At 31.2% G+C, this 17,727-nt stretch overlaps 3 protein-coding genes and 1 long non-coding RNA gene across 5 annotated transcripts; 2 read left to right on the plus strand and 2 right to left on the minus strand.

The window, feature by feature from the left end:
- Positions 1 to 5: 5 nt before the first annotated feature.
- On the plus strand, positions 6 to 5,288 carry LOC141458400 (venom acid phosphatase Acph-1). The gene is made up of 7 exons (XM_074136326.1): positions 6 to 165; positions 247 to 345; positions 2,094 to 2,333; positions 2,418 to 2,600; positions 2,768 to 2,891; positions 3,196 to 3,404; positions 4,922 to 5,288. The coding sequence occupies exons 1-7, from the start codon at positions 82 to 84 to the stop codon at positions 5,099 to 5,101; spliced, it is 1,119 nt and encodes a 372-aa protein (XP_073992427.1). The 5' UTR covers positions 6 to 81; the 3' UTR covers positions 5,102 to 5,288.
- A 280-nt stretch (positions 5,289 to 5,568) lies between these two features.
- ATPsynbeta (ATP synthase, beta subunit) lies at positions 5,569 to 8,830 on the minus strand. Its single transcript, XM_074136314.1, has 8 exons — positions 8,622 to 8,830; positions 7,646 to 7,816; positions 7,402 to 7,536; positions 6,974 to 7,320; positions 6,508 to 6,892; positions 6,316 to 6,425; positions 6,041 to 6,220; positions 5,569 to 5,955 (listed from the first exon to the last, which is right to left on the minus strand). The coding sequence occupies exons 1-8, from the start codon at positions 8,737 to 8,739 to the stop codon at positions 5,836 to 5,838; spliced, it is 1,566 nt and encodes a 521-aa protein (XP_073992415.1). The 5' UTR covers positions 8,740 to 8,830; the 3' UTR covers positions 5,569 to 5,835.
- A 140-nt stretch (positions 8,831 to 8,970) lies between these two features.
- On the plus strand, positions 8,971 to 15,524 carry LOC141458397 (ubiquitin carboxyl-terminal hydrolase MINDY-3 homolog). 2 transcript variants are annotated; one of them, XM_074136320.1, is made up of 9 exons: positions 8,971 to 9,320; positions 9,383 to 9,533; positions 9,604 to 9,812; positions 10,623 to 10,737; positions 11,144 to 11,297; positions 11,426 to 11,563; positions 12,207 to 12,366; positions 13,058 to 13,217; positions 14,010 to 15,524. In XM_074136320.1, the coding sequence occupies exons 1-9, from the start codon at positions 9,310 to 9,312 to the stop codon at positions 14,154 to 14,156; spliced, it is 1,245 nt and encodes a 414-aa protein (XP_073992421.1). In that variant the 5' UTR covers positions 8,971 to 9,309; the 3' UTR covers positions 14,157 to 15,524. The 2 variants fall into 2 exon arrangements, with proteins under 2 accessions (XP_073992421.1, XP_073992420.1); XM_074136319.1 differs by having other exon boundaries at positions 9,000 to 9,320; positions 9,394 to 9,533.
- On the minus strand, positions 15,035 to 17,124 carry LOC141458411 (uncharacterized). Its single transcript, XR_012460933.1, has 2 exons — positions 15,155 to 17,124; positions 15,035 to 15,076 (listed from the first exon to the last, which is right to left on the minus strand). It is a non-coding gene; the product is annotated as an uncharacterized lncRNA (long non-coding RNA).
- Positions 17,125 to 17,727: the final 603 nt, after the last annotated feature.

Below are 17,727 nucleotides of genomic sequence, written 5' to 3' on the forward strand. Positions count from 1 at the left end.
ATTTACACAAGGTTCTACTGATCTCAAGCTAACATGTAGCTAGCTTAAGTAAACTATAGTGCAATTTTCTGGTTTGATAGTATGACGCTATTTAAATATCTTCCCCTTTTAATCGTGGCAAATTTAGCCTTTGCACATCATAGTACCTTAAAACTTGTGAATTTAGTAAGTTTTTAGATATTCAGCTGTTATTTGAATGTATTCAGAAGTTGTTTATTTTAATGTTTATTTTTGTTTGGTGTACAGGTATTCCGGCACGGACAACGAACTCCGGCTAGTACCTACCCCACCGATCCTCATATTAACGATACATTCGCCCCTTATGGATGGGGACAGCTTACTAACGTCAGTAACTTTAAAACTCATACTGTAATTAATACTAAAGAATATTATTTTTTTGAACTTTTGTTATTAATATTTGAGAAGCTAGTTCTCTTCTTTATTTTGGTTTTTAAGTGAAATTCAGTGGTCACCCTATTTATATTTAGGATTGAAATAGCGAGAATTCGGTCGAAAACACTAAAAGCTAATACAATATTAATTTACTCTAAATTAAATACAAAAGTTTTTGTTTTTAGGAGCTCATTTACTCTTTCTTAATATTATTTTTAAGTTATCGGACAGTACTTAGCAGTTGAGAGGGTCTCAATCTGTCTCCTACAAAATTATATCAAATCCAAATACAAACAGCTGTACAACTACAAGCTGCACTTTAAGTATGCGAAAAAAACAAGAAACTATTGTGTAAAGTGATACTTTCGATTGAAAAAGATAAATCACTATATTTATTAATTAAATAAGTTAGGATATGAGGTAGTCCTGATTATTCTGCCACTTCCAGAAATAATGTTTCCAAACTTTAGCAGTTATTGTGAGAGGGAATCCTTCGTCTATCTCTATCGTAGTTACGGGCACCTATACCATTTATTTGAACTGAATAGAAGAAATTTCCATATAGTTTTTGGAAACTTTTTTTCGAGATTATAAATTGCAAATGACCTTTCGCTAGTTGAGATAAATTTAGAACCTTTGAATATAAGATAAATCAGATTATCAAACATTAAAATTAAATTATAAAATATAATATTCTGATTAAAAAAAAAAAACTGTCCTTGAAACTTGTTCACTACAACAGAAGCCACTTTATTTATCTTCTAATTTCATATAGTTAATTTTTTTGTAATTTTTTGTCGTTATTTTTGCACAAAAATACCTAAATTGCAAGAAAAAGTAATTAAATAATTAAATTTAAGAAAAAAGAAAATTCATAAGATTTTCCCAATATTTAAAACAGTTCTGTGGGGTTGAAAGAGAAGTCTAACCATCTCCTCTCTAATTGAATTATTGTCTTCTGATTGAATTTTCTTAAAAAAATGGTTCAAATAAAATTTATCGATCTAATGTACAGCAATCCGCACACAAAGCTTAAGGAAAATCGGGGACCCGTTTTTGAGAAAATCCTATAAAATGTAAAGTATATTCATTCATTAAAGTGAATTAGTTTACCAACTTTGATCAAAACCTAATTGTGCCATGATTAGCTCTCTGAGAATTCTTGATGGAAAAATATAAATTAACAACTCGTCTAGAAGCCACTCTTTGGCATCTTTTCAGTTAAATAACTTCTGAAGAAATTTATTTTCGATGTGGCTCGCACTATCTACGAACAACTAATATCATGTTATATTTCTAAAGTGAGCTGGAAACAGTAAACTAAAATCTCAAAGCCCCAAGTACCATTGCTTCAACTTATATTGGCGCTCAGCATTTGTAGTGAGTGATATGAAAGTTGAGGACGAAATTACAATTTAAAAAGGAAATTTGCCAACAAATTTTTTGCCATTTTGAATTCATTTTGTGAGCTGTTGTAGTAATCTAGAAAAAACGCCTTAGTTCCAAGTATAAGTATTAGAAAAAGAAGAACCAACGGTTACGGGAATAGAACTTTTATTTCTGATGGTGGTTTATTATGGAAAGTTGCAGGGAATGCTTTGCAAGGAATTGCTTATAGAAAAAGATTAGAAAGACTATTCTAGGAAATTATTGCCCATTTGCTTAATTCTAATTTATGCTAACTTTTTAAATTCTAATAGGAAGGAAAAAATCAGCAATATGAACAAGGAAAATGGTTGCGAGAAAGATACAGTCACTTTTTGGGTTCCAAATACACAAATAATCTGTTAGAGGCATTAACTACAGACGTCGATAGAACAAAAATGAGCACCGCTTTAATGTTTGCCGGATTATTGCCGCCTGAAGGGGATCAAGTATGGAATGAGAACCTTCATTGGCATCCAATACCAACCAGTCATCAAAAACTCTCAGAGGACACAGTATGTTTTATTCCTTTTTTAAATCACTTAAAAATTCGCTTAATATTTTAATGAGAAATTATTAAAACTTTTTTTTTATTTAAGCTATTGTTAGTCAGAGGTTGTCCACGTTTTTCGGAGGCGCTCAATGAAGTTTTGAATGAAGAGGATGTGAAGAAAAAAATAGACGAGCAACAAGAAATATACAAATATCTGTCGGAACATGCAGGTGTAGAAGTGAAAGATCCTTGGGGTGTTGAGGATATCTACAGCACTTTAAAAGCGGAGGTTAAATCTTTTTTTTATTTAACCTTGTTTAGGATGTCTATTTTTTTTTTTTTTTTAATTTCCGCTTTGACCAATTATACATTTTTTCGTTTTAAAAAATAAAATTCCCCTCCCACAAAAAAAAAAGAAATTCAGACTAATTTTGTATACTTTTAAATAATTTTCAGGAAGAATTTAATCTAACACTTCCAGAATGGACTAAGGAAGTATACCCAGATAAATTGCGTGACATCACTGCCTGGAGTTTCCAGTTAAATGTATGGAACAAGGAATTAAAGAAGATTAAAGGAGGTGGTTTAGATACTAATATTATTTTCACATCAGCTGAAATAGAAAACTTGCCGTTTCCTTATAATTTAAGAGATGTTACAAATCTGAAAATCTCTGTTCATATCATCCATCATTATTAATTGTTACAGATCTGAAAATCTCCATATCATCCATCATTATTAATTGCCTTACAAATTTCCCTATTTTAGAAAAAGTTTGGCCGAGTATCTATCTGATTTGCAAATTTATTTTTTACCAGTAAACCTACACCGTGGAGTGTTTACTTTAATGTAACTATGTAACTATTATATTTATAATTTAATAGGTCCACTTCTAAAGAAAATCTTAAATGACATGAATGCATTAGTCGAAGGCAAACTTCCTGAAGGAAGAAAACTCTACGTTTACGCAGGCCATGATTCAACGGTTGTCAATCTTCTGTCAGCATTAAATGTTTGGGAGAAACAGATTCCTGTCTACAATATATTGGCAATCATGGAACTTCACCAAGTTGAAGACAAATTTGGTGTAAAGGTAAACATTTTTTATTTCTGCTTTACTTATTAAAAAACTTATCTGTTCGTTCTTCCTGAGATTTTTCACGCAAGAATCTCTTTCAAGAATTCTCTTTAGACTAAACAGTATCAAAGCCTAAGATAGAACAAATTCTTGATTGTTTATTACATTAAGGAGCTAATAAATTGTTATCTGGTCTCACAAGCACTCTTGTTAAATTTGAAGTAGAAACAAACAGCCGTGGAAGCACATTAACAAAATGTATCTGAGAACGTCGCGATAGACATAAGGTCGAAATGTAGACCATCACTTTTTGATCATACCTAAGCATCTAAGAACAATTTTACTGCAGTAGCAGCAAAAAAAGTAAACATTTTGTTTTTCAAGTTTCTCTTTTAATAGACTCTCTCTACAAAATGCAAAGTCCACGCACCAGACTATATAATATTTCTAGTAACGTTTAAAAATTATTGACGGGTCGTTGCTAAACAAGCGAAACCTTTTTCATAATATAGGTATATGCAAGATATCTGTAGTTCATTCGGATAAACGGCTAGCCCCAAGATTGCTGACCAAACAGAGCTTTGTAGCCAGAGTGGCTTAATAAGACACTTAGATAGATAATTGGGATGATTACTATAAGTAGAGATGATAGAATCAGAAAAGTGTCGAAAAAGCATAAGTCCAGAAAGACTACATGATGAAAAGCTAGTGAAGGGTGTGAGTGGTAAGTGGTAGAGAGAAGTGCAAGATAGGGTAGGATGTAATAGGATTGTAGAATTAGCCCAGATACTTTATGGATGTAGAGCTAATCACAGATGGATGTGGTTGTTAATATCATTGTGTACAAATGGGTATTCCACATAGTTATTTTAATTTAATGAAAGCATGATTTCAGAGCATAAAGAATTTTCTTGTCATTTTGCAGCAAATTAATTGATGCAGACTTTTTTAACTTAATAAGAATTATTTCTATCTCTTAGTATTTTATCGATACCAACATATTGTAGCTGAACCTTTCTGAAGACAGAAATTTTCATTCTCATGTTTATTGTAAATAAAATGACTTCCTAAGCCCAACACAGAAATGTTACCTGGGACAAAATTCTCTTTTATTCAACTCATTCGATTTTATTGGACAGTCCTATTAATACCTTTAATTAATTAATAAAAAAGGTTTACGCGGAAATCGCATTATGTTGAAGTATATACAAAGCAGCACGATAACTAAACTCTTGAAGAATTCAAAAACTAAGAATTTTATTGGAGAATAAGCTCCTTCTTTTGTGGATCTGTACCTACTTTTGATTTTGTACTTTTCTTTTTATCAGTGAAAGTTCTTTGGCAGATTAAACACCCTAGAATGTAGGTTTCTCAGGTACCATAAGTTTCCACAAATAGCAAATTGGAATGTAACCAAGGTTTATTAAAAAATGTCAGCTGGATTGACAGTGAATTAACTGATAACCTGTGTTAACAATTGCAAATAAATACTGGTTTTCTAAAAATGACATTTTTTTCTTTCACCTCCCTAGGTATTTATTCGCAACTCTACAGAGAGACTGTATGAACTCCGGGTGCCTGGATGTGATGACTATCCATGTCCCTTGACAGAACTCACCAAGTTGTCCGCCGATGTGCTTCCAGACAATTTGGAAACTACATGCAAATCAACTGATGTACATTATATGCCTCCCACAGATTCAGCACCATGAAATTTTAGCATTATAATAGCACTACGTTTAGTGTAATATAAACTTAATAAATTTTTATGTTTGTAAATGTTTATTGGAAAGCTGATTTTCATGTCATATGGAATTAATTCAAGAATTGTAAATGAAAAATTTCCTGATATCAAATAAACGATGATACTTTTTTACAAATATAACTATTTTAAAATTACTTTCTTTTTTTTTAATGTATGGCGCCTCAGCATCTGATATTGATACCCGAAGCTCTAATCAGTGCACTGTGGTCTCCGGAAATAGTGATCTCGTTTTAGACTATATTGTCCATCACTGGACAGAGATTAAGAGCTCCTATGAAGAGGAAGTGTACAAGGGCAAGCAGCTGGATTCGAACAAGGTTATGATTAAATTATTACTGTTTTTTATTTATTATAATTCAATTTTTTTAAAATTTATCAAAGGAAAAATCCAACGAATAAACACAACACACGTGATAAAATGTGGATCAACAAATACATTTTATTTACTTCGCCACATAACAAACTTTTATTAAGAAAAGATGCTATGATAGATATATGAACATAGCTGGGAATATAATACAAATGCTTTCTTTACAGAGAGTGACGTGTGTTAAAATAAAAACTGCAACTAATTCTTCTTTTGGTAAGTGTCCTTGGCAGTATCGATGAGGAAAAATTTGATCCTACGTTAATTTAATGTTATACTAATATGGGAATGAAATTAGCGTTGATTTTTTACTTTTACGAAGTTTGTTTAGCTAGGGTTTCAGCCTTTTGTACAACTTCTTCAATCGGACCAACCATGTAGAATGCTACCTCTGGCAAATGGTCATACTCTCCCTTAAGAATCTGGGAGAATCCCTTTAAAAATGGAAAAAAAAATTAATTTCTCGACATCAATTACTATTTAAAATTACTTTGTTTTCAATCAGATTATTCAAATTACTTTAATTGTATCTTCCAAGGGGACGAGCTTTCCAGCATGTCCCGTGAATACTTCCGCTACTTGGAAAGGTTGAGAAAGGAACCTCTGAATCTTTCTAGCTCTAGCTACAGTTAATTTATCTTCTTCTGATAATTCATCCATACCCAAGATGGCAATGATATCTTGTAAAGATTTGTAATCCTGTAACAAATAAAAGGTTATCATTTGCAAATAATTAACTTGAAGCTATAGGTGCTTCTGTAGTATACTAGCTATAGTAGCCTCTTTTTTTTTACCTGGAGGATTTTCTGCACGCCACGAGCAACGTTGTAGTGCTCAGCGCCAATAATATTTGGGTCCATAATACGAGATGTTGAATCTAAAGGATCTACAGCTGGATAAATACCTGGAAAAATTCATGAGATTGTGATCAAATTCAAAGATTATAGACCAATGAATTTTTAAAAAATTGGCCTATTAATGCTTACCCAATTCAGCAATGGCTCTGGATAACACAGTTGTAGCGTCCAAATGAGCAAAAGTTGTTGCAGGAGCAGGGTCAGTTAAATCATCAGCTGGCACATAAATAGCCTGTACTGATGTGATGGATCCTTTTTTAGTAGTTGTAATTCGCTCCTGCATGGTACCCATGTCAGTGGCCAAAGTTGGTTGGTAACCTACAGCTGAAGGGATACGACCCAACAAAGCTGATACCTCAGAACCGGCCTGGGTAAATCTGAAAATGTTGTCAATAAACAATAGTACATCCTGCCCTTCTTGATCTCTAAAATATTCAGCGACAGTCAATCCTGTAAGAGCTACTCTAGCACGAGCTCCTGGTGGTTCATTCATTTGTCCGTACACCAGAGCCACCTGTAATATATTATTATCCACAAATTACAAAAATTAAAAAACAATAAAAAGAATGAAAGAAACTGAATATTCAAGACCAACCTTTGATGTTTTATCCTTAAGTGAAATTACGCCAGATTCAATCATTTCATGATATAAATCATTGCCTTCTCTAGTTCTTTCACCTACACCGGCAAATACAGAATAACCACCATGGGCTTTAGCCACATTGTTAATCAGTTCCATAATTAATACAGTTTTGCCCACGCCAGCTCCACCAAACAGGCCAATTTTACCACCTTTTGCATAGGGGGCTAGAAGGTCTACAACTTTAATGCCTGTTACCAAAATCTCCTGTTCGACGGACATTTCAACGAATTCAGGTGCATCAGCATGAATCGATGAGTATTTATCGGTATTAATAGGCCCTCTCTCATCGATAGGTTCACCTAAAGTACAATTGATAGCATTTTACTAACAAATATTTTTTTATTAACAGTACATGAGCTTAACGAATGAGCAGTACGAACCAATCACATTGATAATTCTTCCCAATGTTTCAGCACCTACAGGAATCCTAATTGGAAAACCTGTATCGAAGACATCCTGACCTCTTACTAAACCTTCCGTACCATCCATAGCAATTGTTCTGACGGTATTCTCACCTAGATTAATAATAATGTTTCTGCTAAGTTGACAATTGATAATTTTAATTACTAACTCATTTTTTACATCCAACAACTACAGATCATAAAAGGAAATAAATTTAATTACCAAGATGTTGGGCAACTTCTAGTACAAGTCTAGGCTTCCTGTTCTGAACTTCCAAAGCATTCAGAATTGGAGGAAGGTTATCGTCAAATTGAACATCTACTACGGCACCAATAACTGCCACTACCTTTCCTGGGGCACCTTTTCCTTTGGTTTGAGGGGCAGTTGCGTAAGCTAATAAAATCAGAATGAATTTAGAACTTCACAATAAATATTCAAGGCCTGTTGTCTAACTACTAACTGCTTGCAAATTAGAACCATAGAATCAATGGGATGTTGCCGGGGATTATTGGAAAATAAAAAAATCATGGTTAATAAAAAAAGAAAACGCGTTACACAAAACTCTTTAAAAATAGCTATAATGTAAGAGAAAAGGCCAAGATACTGAAATTCCCAATTAGTTTTTCTTAACAATTGCTTTAGCCGGCCCAATTGCTCTGAAACGAAACTTTTACTCATAAGAGAAAATTACGAACCTAAGATCCTAATAACAATCTTTACCTTTCTTAAGAGTATAAAATATAAGAGTATAAACTTACCTTTCTAAATATATACATATATTCAGTCACATTTATTCTATTATTTTTCAATTGCTAGTTCAGTGCTAAGGACAAATGACCTAATTTTTAAAGCAAATAAAAACGTAACAGCTTTCTCAAAATTAGTTTAATTCATTTTTACGGCATTTTTTGAGGTTCTAAAAGAATAAATACAAATGAAAAACGGCTTTATCATTATTCGTAGAAATTTAAAATAATCTCGATAACTATTTTTTCAATTGATTTATTTTAAACATAAAATACCCGATCTCTGATACTGAGAAATTCTATAATTATATTATAAGTAAGAAAGACCAGAATCTGCTGGTTTTATTTCAATAAAATTTTCAGAGGTAAAAAATGATGGCCTCCATTATGGAGGAGGCATCTGATTTCAAGGAGAAGTGCAATTATAAAAATAAGGTATTATGGATGCTTACATGTAGCAGAAAGTGCTCCTGCTGTCCTGAGAGCCTCATTTTGAAGTAGTTGAGGGTTTATGGCGGATTTTCCTAATTTTAAGGCCCCGGAGGCCGCTCTACCGATCGCCGTTAACATGGTGGTAGAGTGAACAAAAAATAGGAATTAACTACACCTACTCCCAGATCGAGACTGCGCATAGGATATTCACAAAATTCACTGCCACGTCTAAAAATATACTGGCTCCTATCCAGTTTTGAAATTTATTTATTACATAATAATTGCTATCGTAAAATAATGGATTTATTTTTATTTAGCCAGTGTAGGAGAAAAATTGGAAATGTAAGCTCTACGGCACTTTTGTAGTGGAATAAAACATGTGGCTCTTCAGGAAAAATGTGGTGCCTTCCATTCTGATCAGAAAGGCGTCGCTCTTAACAGCTGTTTTTAGATAAGTGTTGAAATTCTTAAAATATAGATATCGAACAAACAAGGCGTACACTTGAAGTTAGGTTAGACTCTATAAGAGTTATGTTTTGAAAAGAGAAATGGGTCATTGAATTTGACATGAAAGTATCAGTTAAAATAAAACAATTTTGTATACTTTGAGATGGCGGCGACTTCTGCTAGCCCAGTCTCCAATACTGATTTTGACGAAATTATTAAAATCATGTGGGGAAATGAAGTAAAAGAAGATGTATTTCAAAGATGGAAACAAGGTTGGTGATGTTCAGGTTTATTTAGTTATTTATATTCAATTATTATGCAAATAAGTTTTTAGTTTTTTTCTAGGATTTCGGTTTAGTAGTGACGAACCAACTGCCCTAATTCAGAATGAAGGAGGCCCATGTGCTGTTATTGCACCTGTACAAGCCTATATTTTGAAATCACTTATTAATGATACTAGCAAAAAAGCTTTAAATTGGCATGAGGTATTATTCTTGTATTTTTACATCAACAGGAAACCGAAAATTTACGTTAATTATTCAACTTTTTTTCTAGCTGGAAAGTGAATTAGTAAGTAAATTGTTAATCCGTGCCTTGTGTGAGATCTTGTCTCAAGCATATGCTGGGAATAAATTCATACTTGTACAACTGAAAGAAAGTGAAGTGTTAGCTCAAGGTGCAATGTCAAACCTAACTAGAGATCAGGATTTTCATCCTGAAAATCAGCCTTCTAGTGATCATTTATATTTCCATTCACAATTGAGGTCTGTATAATTTTTTATATTCTTCAGTTTTCTTTGTCATGTAAGCTGAAAGATTAATTGAAGTTGGTCATTAAAAATGCATTCTTAGAGTACAATTGTCTACTGTCTCGAAATAGCATATCTTTCCGAAATCATTTGTTAGGGGATAGTTTCTAATAACTACGAGTCATTATCCCTTTATTACTATTTGTTTTACATTAGTGAGTAAAAATGAAACTATAAATCGTTTTTCGTTCTTTAAACAAGTTTTCTAATTTGGGAACGAGAGATTAAATGAAATGTTACTTTACTTAAACATTCTTATAAGTGATAGTTGAAAAATATGATTGGAAGCGGAATTAAGTGTATGTCACGAAGTTTACACGACTAAATTTGTAAAAGAAAGAAAATGATTTGCTTTAATAATTTTTTGTTTTGATAGAAATTGTTCACTACTTTGGTTTCATTTTATTTTGAAGTCTATTAAGAGTTTGACGTACGATTACAGTTTAAGTATTTAATTGCTTAATCCTGTTCATTAGCTTTGCTTGCACTTATGAGATTTCTTTAAAAGACTCTAGTAAATCTAACCGTAAAAGTATTTTTGGAGGTAGCAAGAGTATCGTAGACCTCTATTAAATTTCTAATTTTTACAAAGAAAAGCTTTTAAAATGTTAGGCGATTTGGGTTAAAAACTTGGGTAGTCTTTTATATATATATAAAATGTATTTTGCTATATATATTATAGATATATATTTAATATTTTTAAAATTATGTAATTATATTACAATACTATAGATAATATTAATGAGCAGTGTTATGATTTTTTAGAACCCTCAGTTTCGAGAGTTCAGAAGAAGTAGAAGCATATTACCTCGAAAGGATAGATATGTTGAGGGAGACTTTTGGAGTATTATTGTTCCTATATTCGGTGCTGTGTACAAAAGTAAGGTGATCTATCTATGTATAAGAAAACATGATGTTAGTGTTGCATTAGCCACTATTTCTTGAATTTTTTTTTGCGGGGGGGGGTATTTGTAGTGTTCAATGTTTGAGGAGTGATTATTTAATTAAATGAAAGTAAAAAATGTAGTGTGAAACACTAGGTTTCCTCGGACTTGTGATCGTTTTCAACACAAAATTTTAGCTAGATATTTTATTCATAGTAACAATACATAAATAGTATTTTAATAGCTAAAATTTCCTCAAATATTTTCTGAGTTGGTATAGTTCATTTTCTTCTTTTAAACATTATTGATTATTGATGGTTAATTTTTAGCTTTATATGTTAGGTTTTTGATTTTAAAATAAGTACAATAATTTATTTAGAATTTTTTTTGTTTCCTTAATAGGGTGTTGAAGCTTTACATTGTGAAGTGACAGATCCTACCGAGCCATTCGTCGATGGCGAATATGGTTACGGCAGTCAGTGCCTCATAAATTTAATGATTACTGGACGTGCCGTGGCTCATGTCTGGAACTACGATCAAGACATCTGTGGGCTTAGTGAGCATATTTTGTTTAAAAATCTGTGATTCTTAGTCTTCATGGTTTTTACTTTATTGAAATACTAGCAAAGTTTTGTAATGTTTAACTATACATATATTCCAATGGAACAATATATAATGTTACAGAATTGAAAGGAATAAATCAACAGAGTAAAGTAGGATTTTTAACATTACTTGAGCATTTGAGATACTGTGAAGTTGGCTCATTCCTGAAGAATCCCATTAGTCCAGTTTGGGTTCTTGGTAGTGAAACCCATCTTACAGGTTAGTAATTTGTTATTAATAAAGTTACGTTTTATTATGAATTACTATGATTAAATATAATTAGACTCTCATTGTTTCATTGCCTCTTGATTTGTTGATAATAAATGACAATAATAAAAGAGAATTTAATATTATTTCAACAATTTGAACTCCTTCCAAAAGATACAAGAAATTTACATCACTCTTCGAAATAGGTATTGTGTGAACTATTTTTGGTTAGCGAACTAAAAGCAAACTCCAGGCCCATCATACCTCGCTCTAATTCACTTACTCAAGAACCCATTTTTACACTAGAATGTCGCCTTCATTCTCAAACCCTAACTTTAAGGGAGCCTCATTCACTTTTTTAGGTCACAGTAGATTCAGTTTGATAATCACTCACTTTTTTAAATCAACAATTGTTTAATTAACGTAAAGAACTTGTTTAACACTTGTATTGTTAAACACAGAGGTGTTCTGTTATCTAGAGTAACAAATCCAGTTCAAATTTCAATCAAATATTTTGTAAATTTTCTTTTAAATTTATGTTGTTTTTTTTTTGTAATATTTTTTTTAGCATCAACGGCTGCTAGCTGATTAACAATTAAAACTATGATTTATTTATGGATAAAATGTATTTTTTTGTTTGATAAATAAATTACAGTATTATTCTCATTCGAAAAGAGGCTAGTGAGTGCCGAAACACCAAGTGAGGTTGCTAGAAGAATATTTAAAAGTTTTGATCCAGAGGGTAACAATTTTATTGCCGCTGATCTGTTGCAAGATGTTATGACAATGTTGGACCTTGTTTCAGAACCAGAGTAGTGAGTATACTCTTGAAATTTTTATTTTGTTAAATAACTTTTAAAACGTCCTACAAATACCTTCAAAATAGGTGTTTGAAAAATTCGTTCGGAAGTAATGCAATGAAGCACGATTTTGGCCAGTCTATAAAAACTGACCATACGTAAATCCACGCTACAAAATAATTAAAAAGGTTTTGTTTTGTGGCAAATTAGTCCATGATGTAAGATTTGAAATATATGTCGCATTTACTGTGACAAAAAATAAATAGAATAAAAAATAAGTTAGTTGCAATATTTTCAGCTACGATCGTAACATCATGCAAGATGTATTAAAAATACATAAATAAGAGTGAAAAATCTGTATATATTTAGAGATGAGAACATTTTTCTTTAAAGATAAGGCACATTGAGCAAGATAATCTTACTTTTTATTACCAGAGCTTTCGAAAACTGACGTTTAAAATTTTTTTTTTTTATTAAAAAAAGGTCGTAATTTAAACTATCCACCGATATTACTATAAATTTTCTTTCTTGTGTGATCTCACGCTATTTTTAGTTTAAGAAATTTTCAAATACTCGCAGAGGTTGGGCTAATTTATTTTTAACACTCAAACTAATGAATGATACTCAAGAGAGTGTACTAATTTTTATTCTTATTCCTCAATGATTATCTGCTACTGTGAAAATTGTTTTTACTTCTTTTTTTCAGTGTAGACATTATGAGGAAAAAGCTGGATTCTGAAAATCTAGGTATTATACTTCTTTCTTCATTCATGGAAGAATTCTTTCCAGAAGAGACTGTTACAATTCCAGATACTTTTACCGTTTATCATTACAACGGTCTTATGAGATCTTGTCCAAATAATAAGGTACGTTAATATTTCAAATTTAGTATTAATTTTTTAATTTTTCTTTCAGTAGTACTACCTTTTGTGACCTTTTTTTACTTTTTTCCCGGACATATTCGTTTTCAGAATTCCTGTATCGGATAACTGGTACCTAGAAAGCTCAAAAAATTCAGGGTTTGAGCTGGGCAGTGGGTAGTCTGAATTTCATTTTTAGTACAATTACTTATTTATACGCGGAGGAATGTACATAAGATATGTATGCCAAACAATTTATTGAAAAAATTAAGAGGTCCATTTCATTTGATCAGAAGAGTACCAACAAAGAAGATAATGGAAGTACTTGGAGGCTCATTTGTCCTGAAAGGAGTGAATTTTTGGGTGGCTATGCGGAAAACACTATTTCCCTTATGCCAGTGGTTGCTTCGGCGTTGCGCGATCATTCAGCCCGGTTTAACTTCGCCTTCCTCGCATAAGCATCCGGTTCCTCAAATGTTCATATATTTCCTTGAAGATCAGGTCCCACGTTAAGGTGGACAATAACATCTCCTAACACGGAGCACAAGACAATGAAATTACGGCAACACCGATTCAGTAACTGTCCAAAGTAGATTCACTGCGATAGTTTCCTGAAGAGAGTGTTGAAATGTCCTCATTAGTTTCCCTTACACATGTTCAGAACAAAGTTCACTCTTCACTCATGAAAGGGACTATTCCAAGATTTTTGTATACTTTTTGTCGCAGGAAAAATGGCACATCTTAAGTAATTTATTTTAGCTTTTTTATTTTTTATTTGTTTTATTCCTGCTATTAAAGGTGCTCTACCAGGAAGGTAATGCTGTGCTATTGGAAACCCACATGTCGTCAGTGATGGAAAGCAACGGAATGTTAACTTGCCTTCAGACAAAATGGCCAAGTATAGAACTTCAATGGTTATCCGGTTACACACCTTCTCTTAATTAGATTGTGACTTATCGCAGAGAGAGAGAGAGAGAGAGAAAACTTGGACAATCACTTTTATTAATTGTATTTTGTAATGAAACATTCGCCACAATTCGATATACATTTATATATGTATATATATTCTTTTTAATCTATTATTCTTAATTTGTTTTACTAGCATTAAAAAGAAGTATAAAACATTAAGAAACCAAAAGTTACGCTTTAGAAAGTAAAACTCAAGCGACTAATTATAAATAACTTCACAAAACGTGGCATTTCTCCAAGATTTTTTGTATGCATTAAAAGAATCTTCACAAAAATTGTTACCTTTAAGTGCCACAACTTTGATTTGCATTTTATTTTATAAAAAAATAAATGTACAATTACGCACCAGTTAAAAAAAAAGAAAGTAAGATATAAATATCAAAAAACAAATCTATGCCTTAAATGAAAAATCAAAAGTGAACTAATGTACGTAGGGTGAAAAAAGAAAGAGCTCACGTTAAGTTGTGCATTTAATACATGCGTACTTTTCGCATACCAGTATTCCATAGATTTACTTGCAAGTATAAAAACAAAATAACAAGCAAATAAGATATAGAAAATTTAAGAAAATAAAGTAAAATATATAAAAGTGATAATTTTCAGATTATTTGAAATATGTATAATGAATATATCAATGAATTATCTCGTTTTTTTTTTTTGTTTTTTTTTTGTATTGTAAACAGAAGTTAATCTTTATTTTTTAATTTTATTTTTTATTTTTTGAGAAGTAATCTCTTTAAAGGTTGAAGTAATGTTCGCTTCTACTGTTTCCACTGTACATATAACTTAGGTCTGAAAAAGTTTAAAAAACATATATATGTAATAATGGTTCCTGAATTTTACAATTAATGGTGGTAATTAATATTTTTGGCTTATTTCTTTAGTAATTTGTTTGCCTTAGGAAAAGAAATTATTTTTTAAATTTAAAAAAGTTTAAAATAGGGTTTCTTAGCATATTTCTTCTATTTGTTTGCCTTAGGTAAAAAAAAAAATTCTTTTCTAAATTTAAAAATGTGTAAAATATGTTTTCTTTGGTGAATTTGTTGTTGTTGTTGGATCCGCAGGGTTAGATGATGGCTTTTATTTAAAAGCCTTAAATTATGAAGTCAGCCTTTTTGAAGAAAATTTTGTGCGTTTGAAGTCAAATTTTCCAGATAACAGTTTTCACAGTTGTTTCTCTTTTATATGTATTAATAGCTTACATAACGATCGCTCTGCACTATAATTACACAAGATATAGAGAGTTAAAGAAAGTGGTTGTGAAGCCGATTGCAATACAAAAAAAATCTACCTGGGCTTAAGTGGCATCTATTTACTACTAAATAAAATAAAATATAAAATCTACTTAAGTGACATGTTTTTTCATTGAAGGTATTCATCTGTTAATTCTGTTTTCTCATAGGTACGCTAAACCATAGCATTCTTGCAATTTAGTTTCTTTAAGTATTTGTAGACTGTTAAGCAGATGCATTTGAATTGGGCGAGACTCGTACAATTAAGCTAATGATCCAGAGACACGAACATTAAAATGGGGTTAGGTCTTATGAAGACATTTTACTGGAGATACTGGGACCAAAATGTAAACCTAGTAATAACAAAAACTAAATCACATTTTTATCAAAACTGTTTAAATTAAGAACTGCAGAGTTATTAGGATTAGCTTCATTGACAAGCTTTACCAGAGACTTCCTCAACTTTTGAAGGATGTTCCAGAGGAATATTACATGAAAACTATTTATAGTGAGTAACCTCTAAAGTCGTAAAAGTTTATTAATTGATTTATAAGCTGCATGAAAACGTACTGCTAGATTTCTAAAAAATAACACATTCGAGACTTGTCAACCGCAAGTGCAGTTTATTGATGCATAAGATATGATTACAAAATGGATTAAAAAATTAATATATGTATTGAAAGTGATGAGCGCCCCCGAAATTTTTTCATAACGCTATTTTCTGTTTAAAAATTATGTTTATTTCAAAGCTACGAAAAACATTTACTCGCACGAAACCAGAGACTAGAGAAAGTAGTTTTTAAACCCATAGCAAAATTCATCAGTTCATTCACAAAGAATTTATAGTTTCCTATGATTTGTTGGAAAAATTGTATATTAAAACGCCGTGGTCTATGAGTGTAAAAGCTTAACTTCGATTCCCAGTCTTGGATTTGGATAGTTCTGGATCGTTATCTTGGGTTTTAACGTTGGATTACAAAGTTGTGTTTTGTGATCGGTATATGTATAATGGCTACCTGAGTAGAAATTAAAAAAATATTTAATGTTGATCTTTTCCCAATTTTCTTTAAAGATTCAGATTTTGAATTGCACACATCACACAAAAAGCATTACATTTATTTACTCTATTTTATAACTCGTTCTCCCAACCAATACTGTTTTCTTTAGAAATACTGTACTCCGTCTCCGGCCTTCATCTGCGGACCGTTTATTTTCTTATTCAGAAAATAAATAAAATTTAATCTTCTTTTAAACATGAACATAAATTTTTGGTTTATATTATAAAAAAAAACTCTTTATTTAAAAAAAGACATTGTTCTATTTTTTATTTACAATACAAATTAAAAATTGAATTATAATTCCATTTTAGCACGCTATTAATTGTTCAGTTTTTTGTTTGTTTTTTATTTAACCAATTTGGGTTAAATTACAACACAATATCAGCAAATGCAAAATAATTTTTGTTGCTTACTTTTTCTTTTTACATTTAGGCAGATTGTAATGAATTAATAGGAATAAAAGAAGGGAGAAATCAATTATATTGTTGATCCAATTAAAAAAAAGTGACACAATTATTCAGTTGAAAATAAATAAATTAAATGAATATATCCATGTATTCTGGTATGTATATACTATTTAGTTATATTTATTTGTACTATTTGCTTTTTTAATTATATTTTTTATTAAAACAGAATTCATTGTTCATAAAACCGAAATGGTACTCTATATATAGCAAAAAGAAAAGTCAAAATGGATTTTTTTTAAGAAGTAAAAGAAATTGTTGTAATTTTAAAATTCATTTTTGAAAATAAAATATTACTACTTAATATGAATGGTTAGTCATAATTTTTGAAAGTTCTTAAGCTTTTAAGTGATCTTAATACATGGCAAAAGTATATGCTAGATTTATGTTATCAACGGAAATAATAATCGTTATAGATTGCGAAGGAAACGACTGGAAGACAACACTACAAATAACTGTTATCCAAATTTAAAAAAGAGAAAACAAGTTTTGGAAAGTATGTATGAACGTAGACCTGTGCTAGAGCAAATTCTTTGACAGAATCTGTTATCGCCTTCTGTACGGCAGACCTTTCTACTCTGGAGCTTTCTCATACCTTGAAGATCACTGTTTTTTTGCAACATGATAGTTAATTTCCCTATTCTTTTTTTGAGACTAAGTTAGGTAAGATTCTTAATTTTTATTCATATTTAAATATCATTTCTTCATTTACGTACAATTCTTAAAGGATCAAAAAGGATTAATTTCTTGCTTTATTGTCTGGAAGAAATTAAAAATTAGATTTTCCCTTCCT

This window comes from Rhodnius prolixus, unplaced genomic scaffold (genome assembly GCF_049639745.1).
Source record: "Rhodnius prolixus isolate KJV_2025 unplaced genomic scaffold, Rpr scaffold_5, whole genome shotgun sequence".
In the NCBI taxonomy this organism is placed as follows: Eukaryota; Metazoa; Arthropoda; class Insecta; order Hemiptera; family Reduviidae; genus Rhodnius; species Rhodnius prolixus.

Coding starts and splice junctions, on each gene's coding strand:
- LOC141458397 (XM_074136319.1), top strand. CDS start 9,212: ATGGCGGCGACTTCTGCTAGCCCAGTCTCCAATACTGATTTTGACGAA. Junction 10,738..11,143: donor ATTCGGTGCTGTGTACAAAA/GTAAGGTGATCT, acceptor TTTCCTTAATAG/GGTGTTGAAGCTTTACATTG. Junction 11,298..11,425: donor TCAAGACATCTGTGGGCTTA/GTGAGCATATTT, acceptor ATAATGTTACAG/AATTGAAAGGAATAAATCAA.
- LOC141458400 (XM_074136326.1), top strand. CDS start 82: ATGACGCTATTTAAATATCTTCCCCTTTTAATCGTGGCAAATTTAGCC. Junction 346..2,093: donor GATGGGGACAGCTTACTAAC/GTCAGTAACTTT, acceptor AAATTCTAATAG/GAAGGAAAAAATCAGCAATA. Junction 3,405..4,921: donor AAGACAAATTTGGTGTAAAG/GTAAACATTTTT, acceptor TCACCTCCCTAG/GTATTTATTCGCAACTCTAC.
- ATPsynbeta (XM_074136314.1), bottom strand. CDS start 8,739: ATGTTAACGGCGATCGGTAGAGCGGCCTCCGGGGCCTTAAAATTAGGA. Junction 7,817..8,621: donor AGGAGCACTTTCTGCTACAT/GTAAGCATCCAT, acceptor TGATTTTATTAG/CTTACGCAACTGCCCCTCAA. Junction 6,221..6,315: donor GCGTGCAGAAAATCCTCCAG/GTAAAAAAAAAG, acceptor TATTTGTTACAG/GATTACAAATCTTTACAAGA.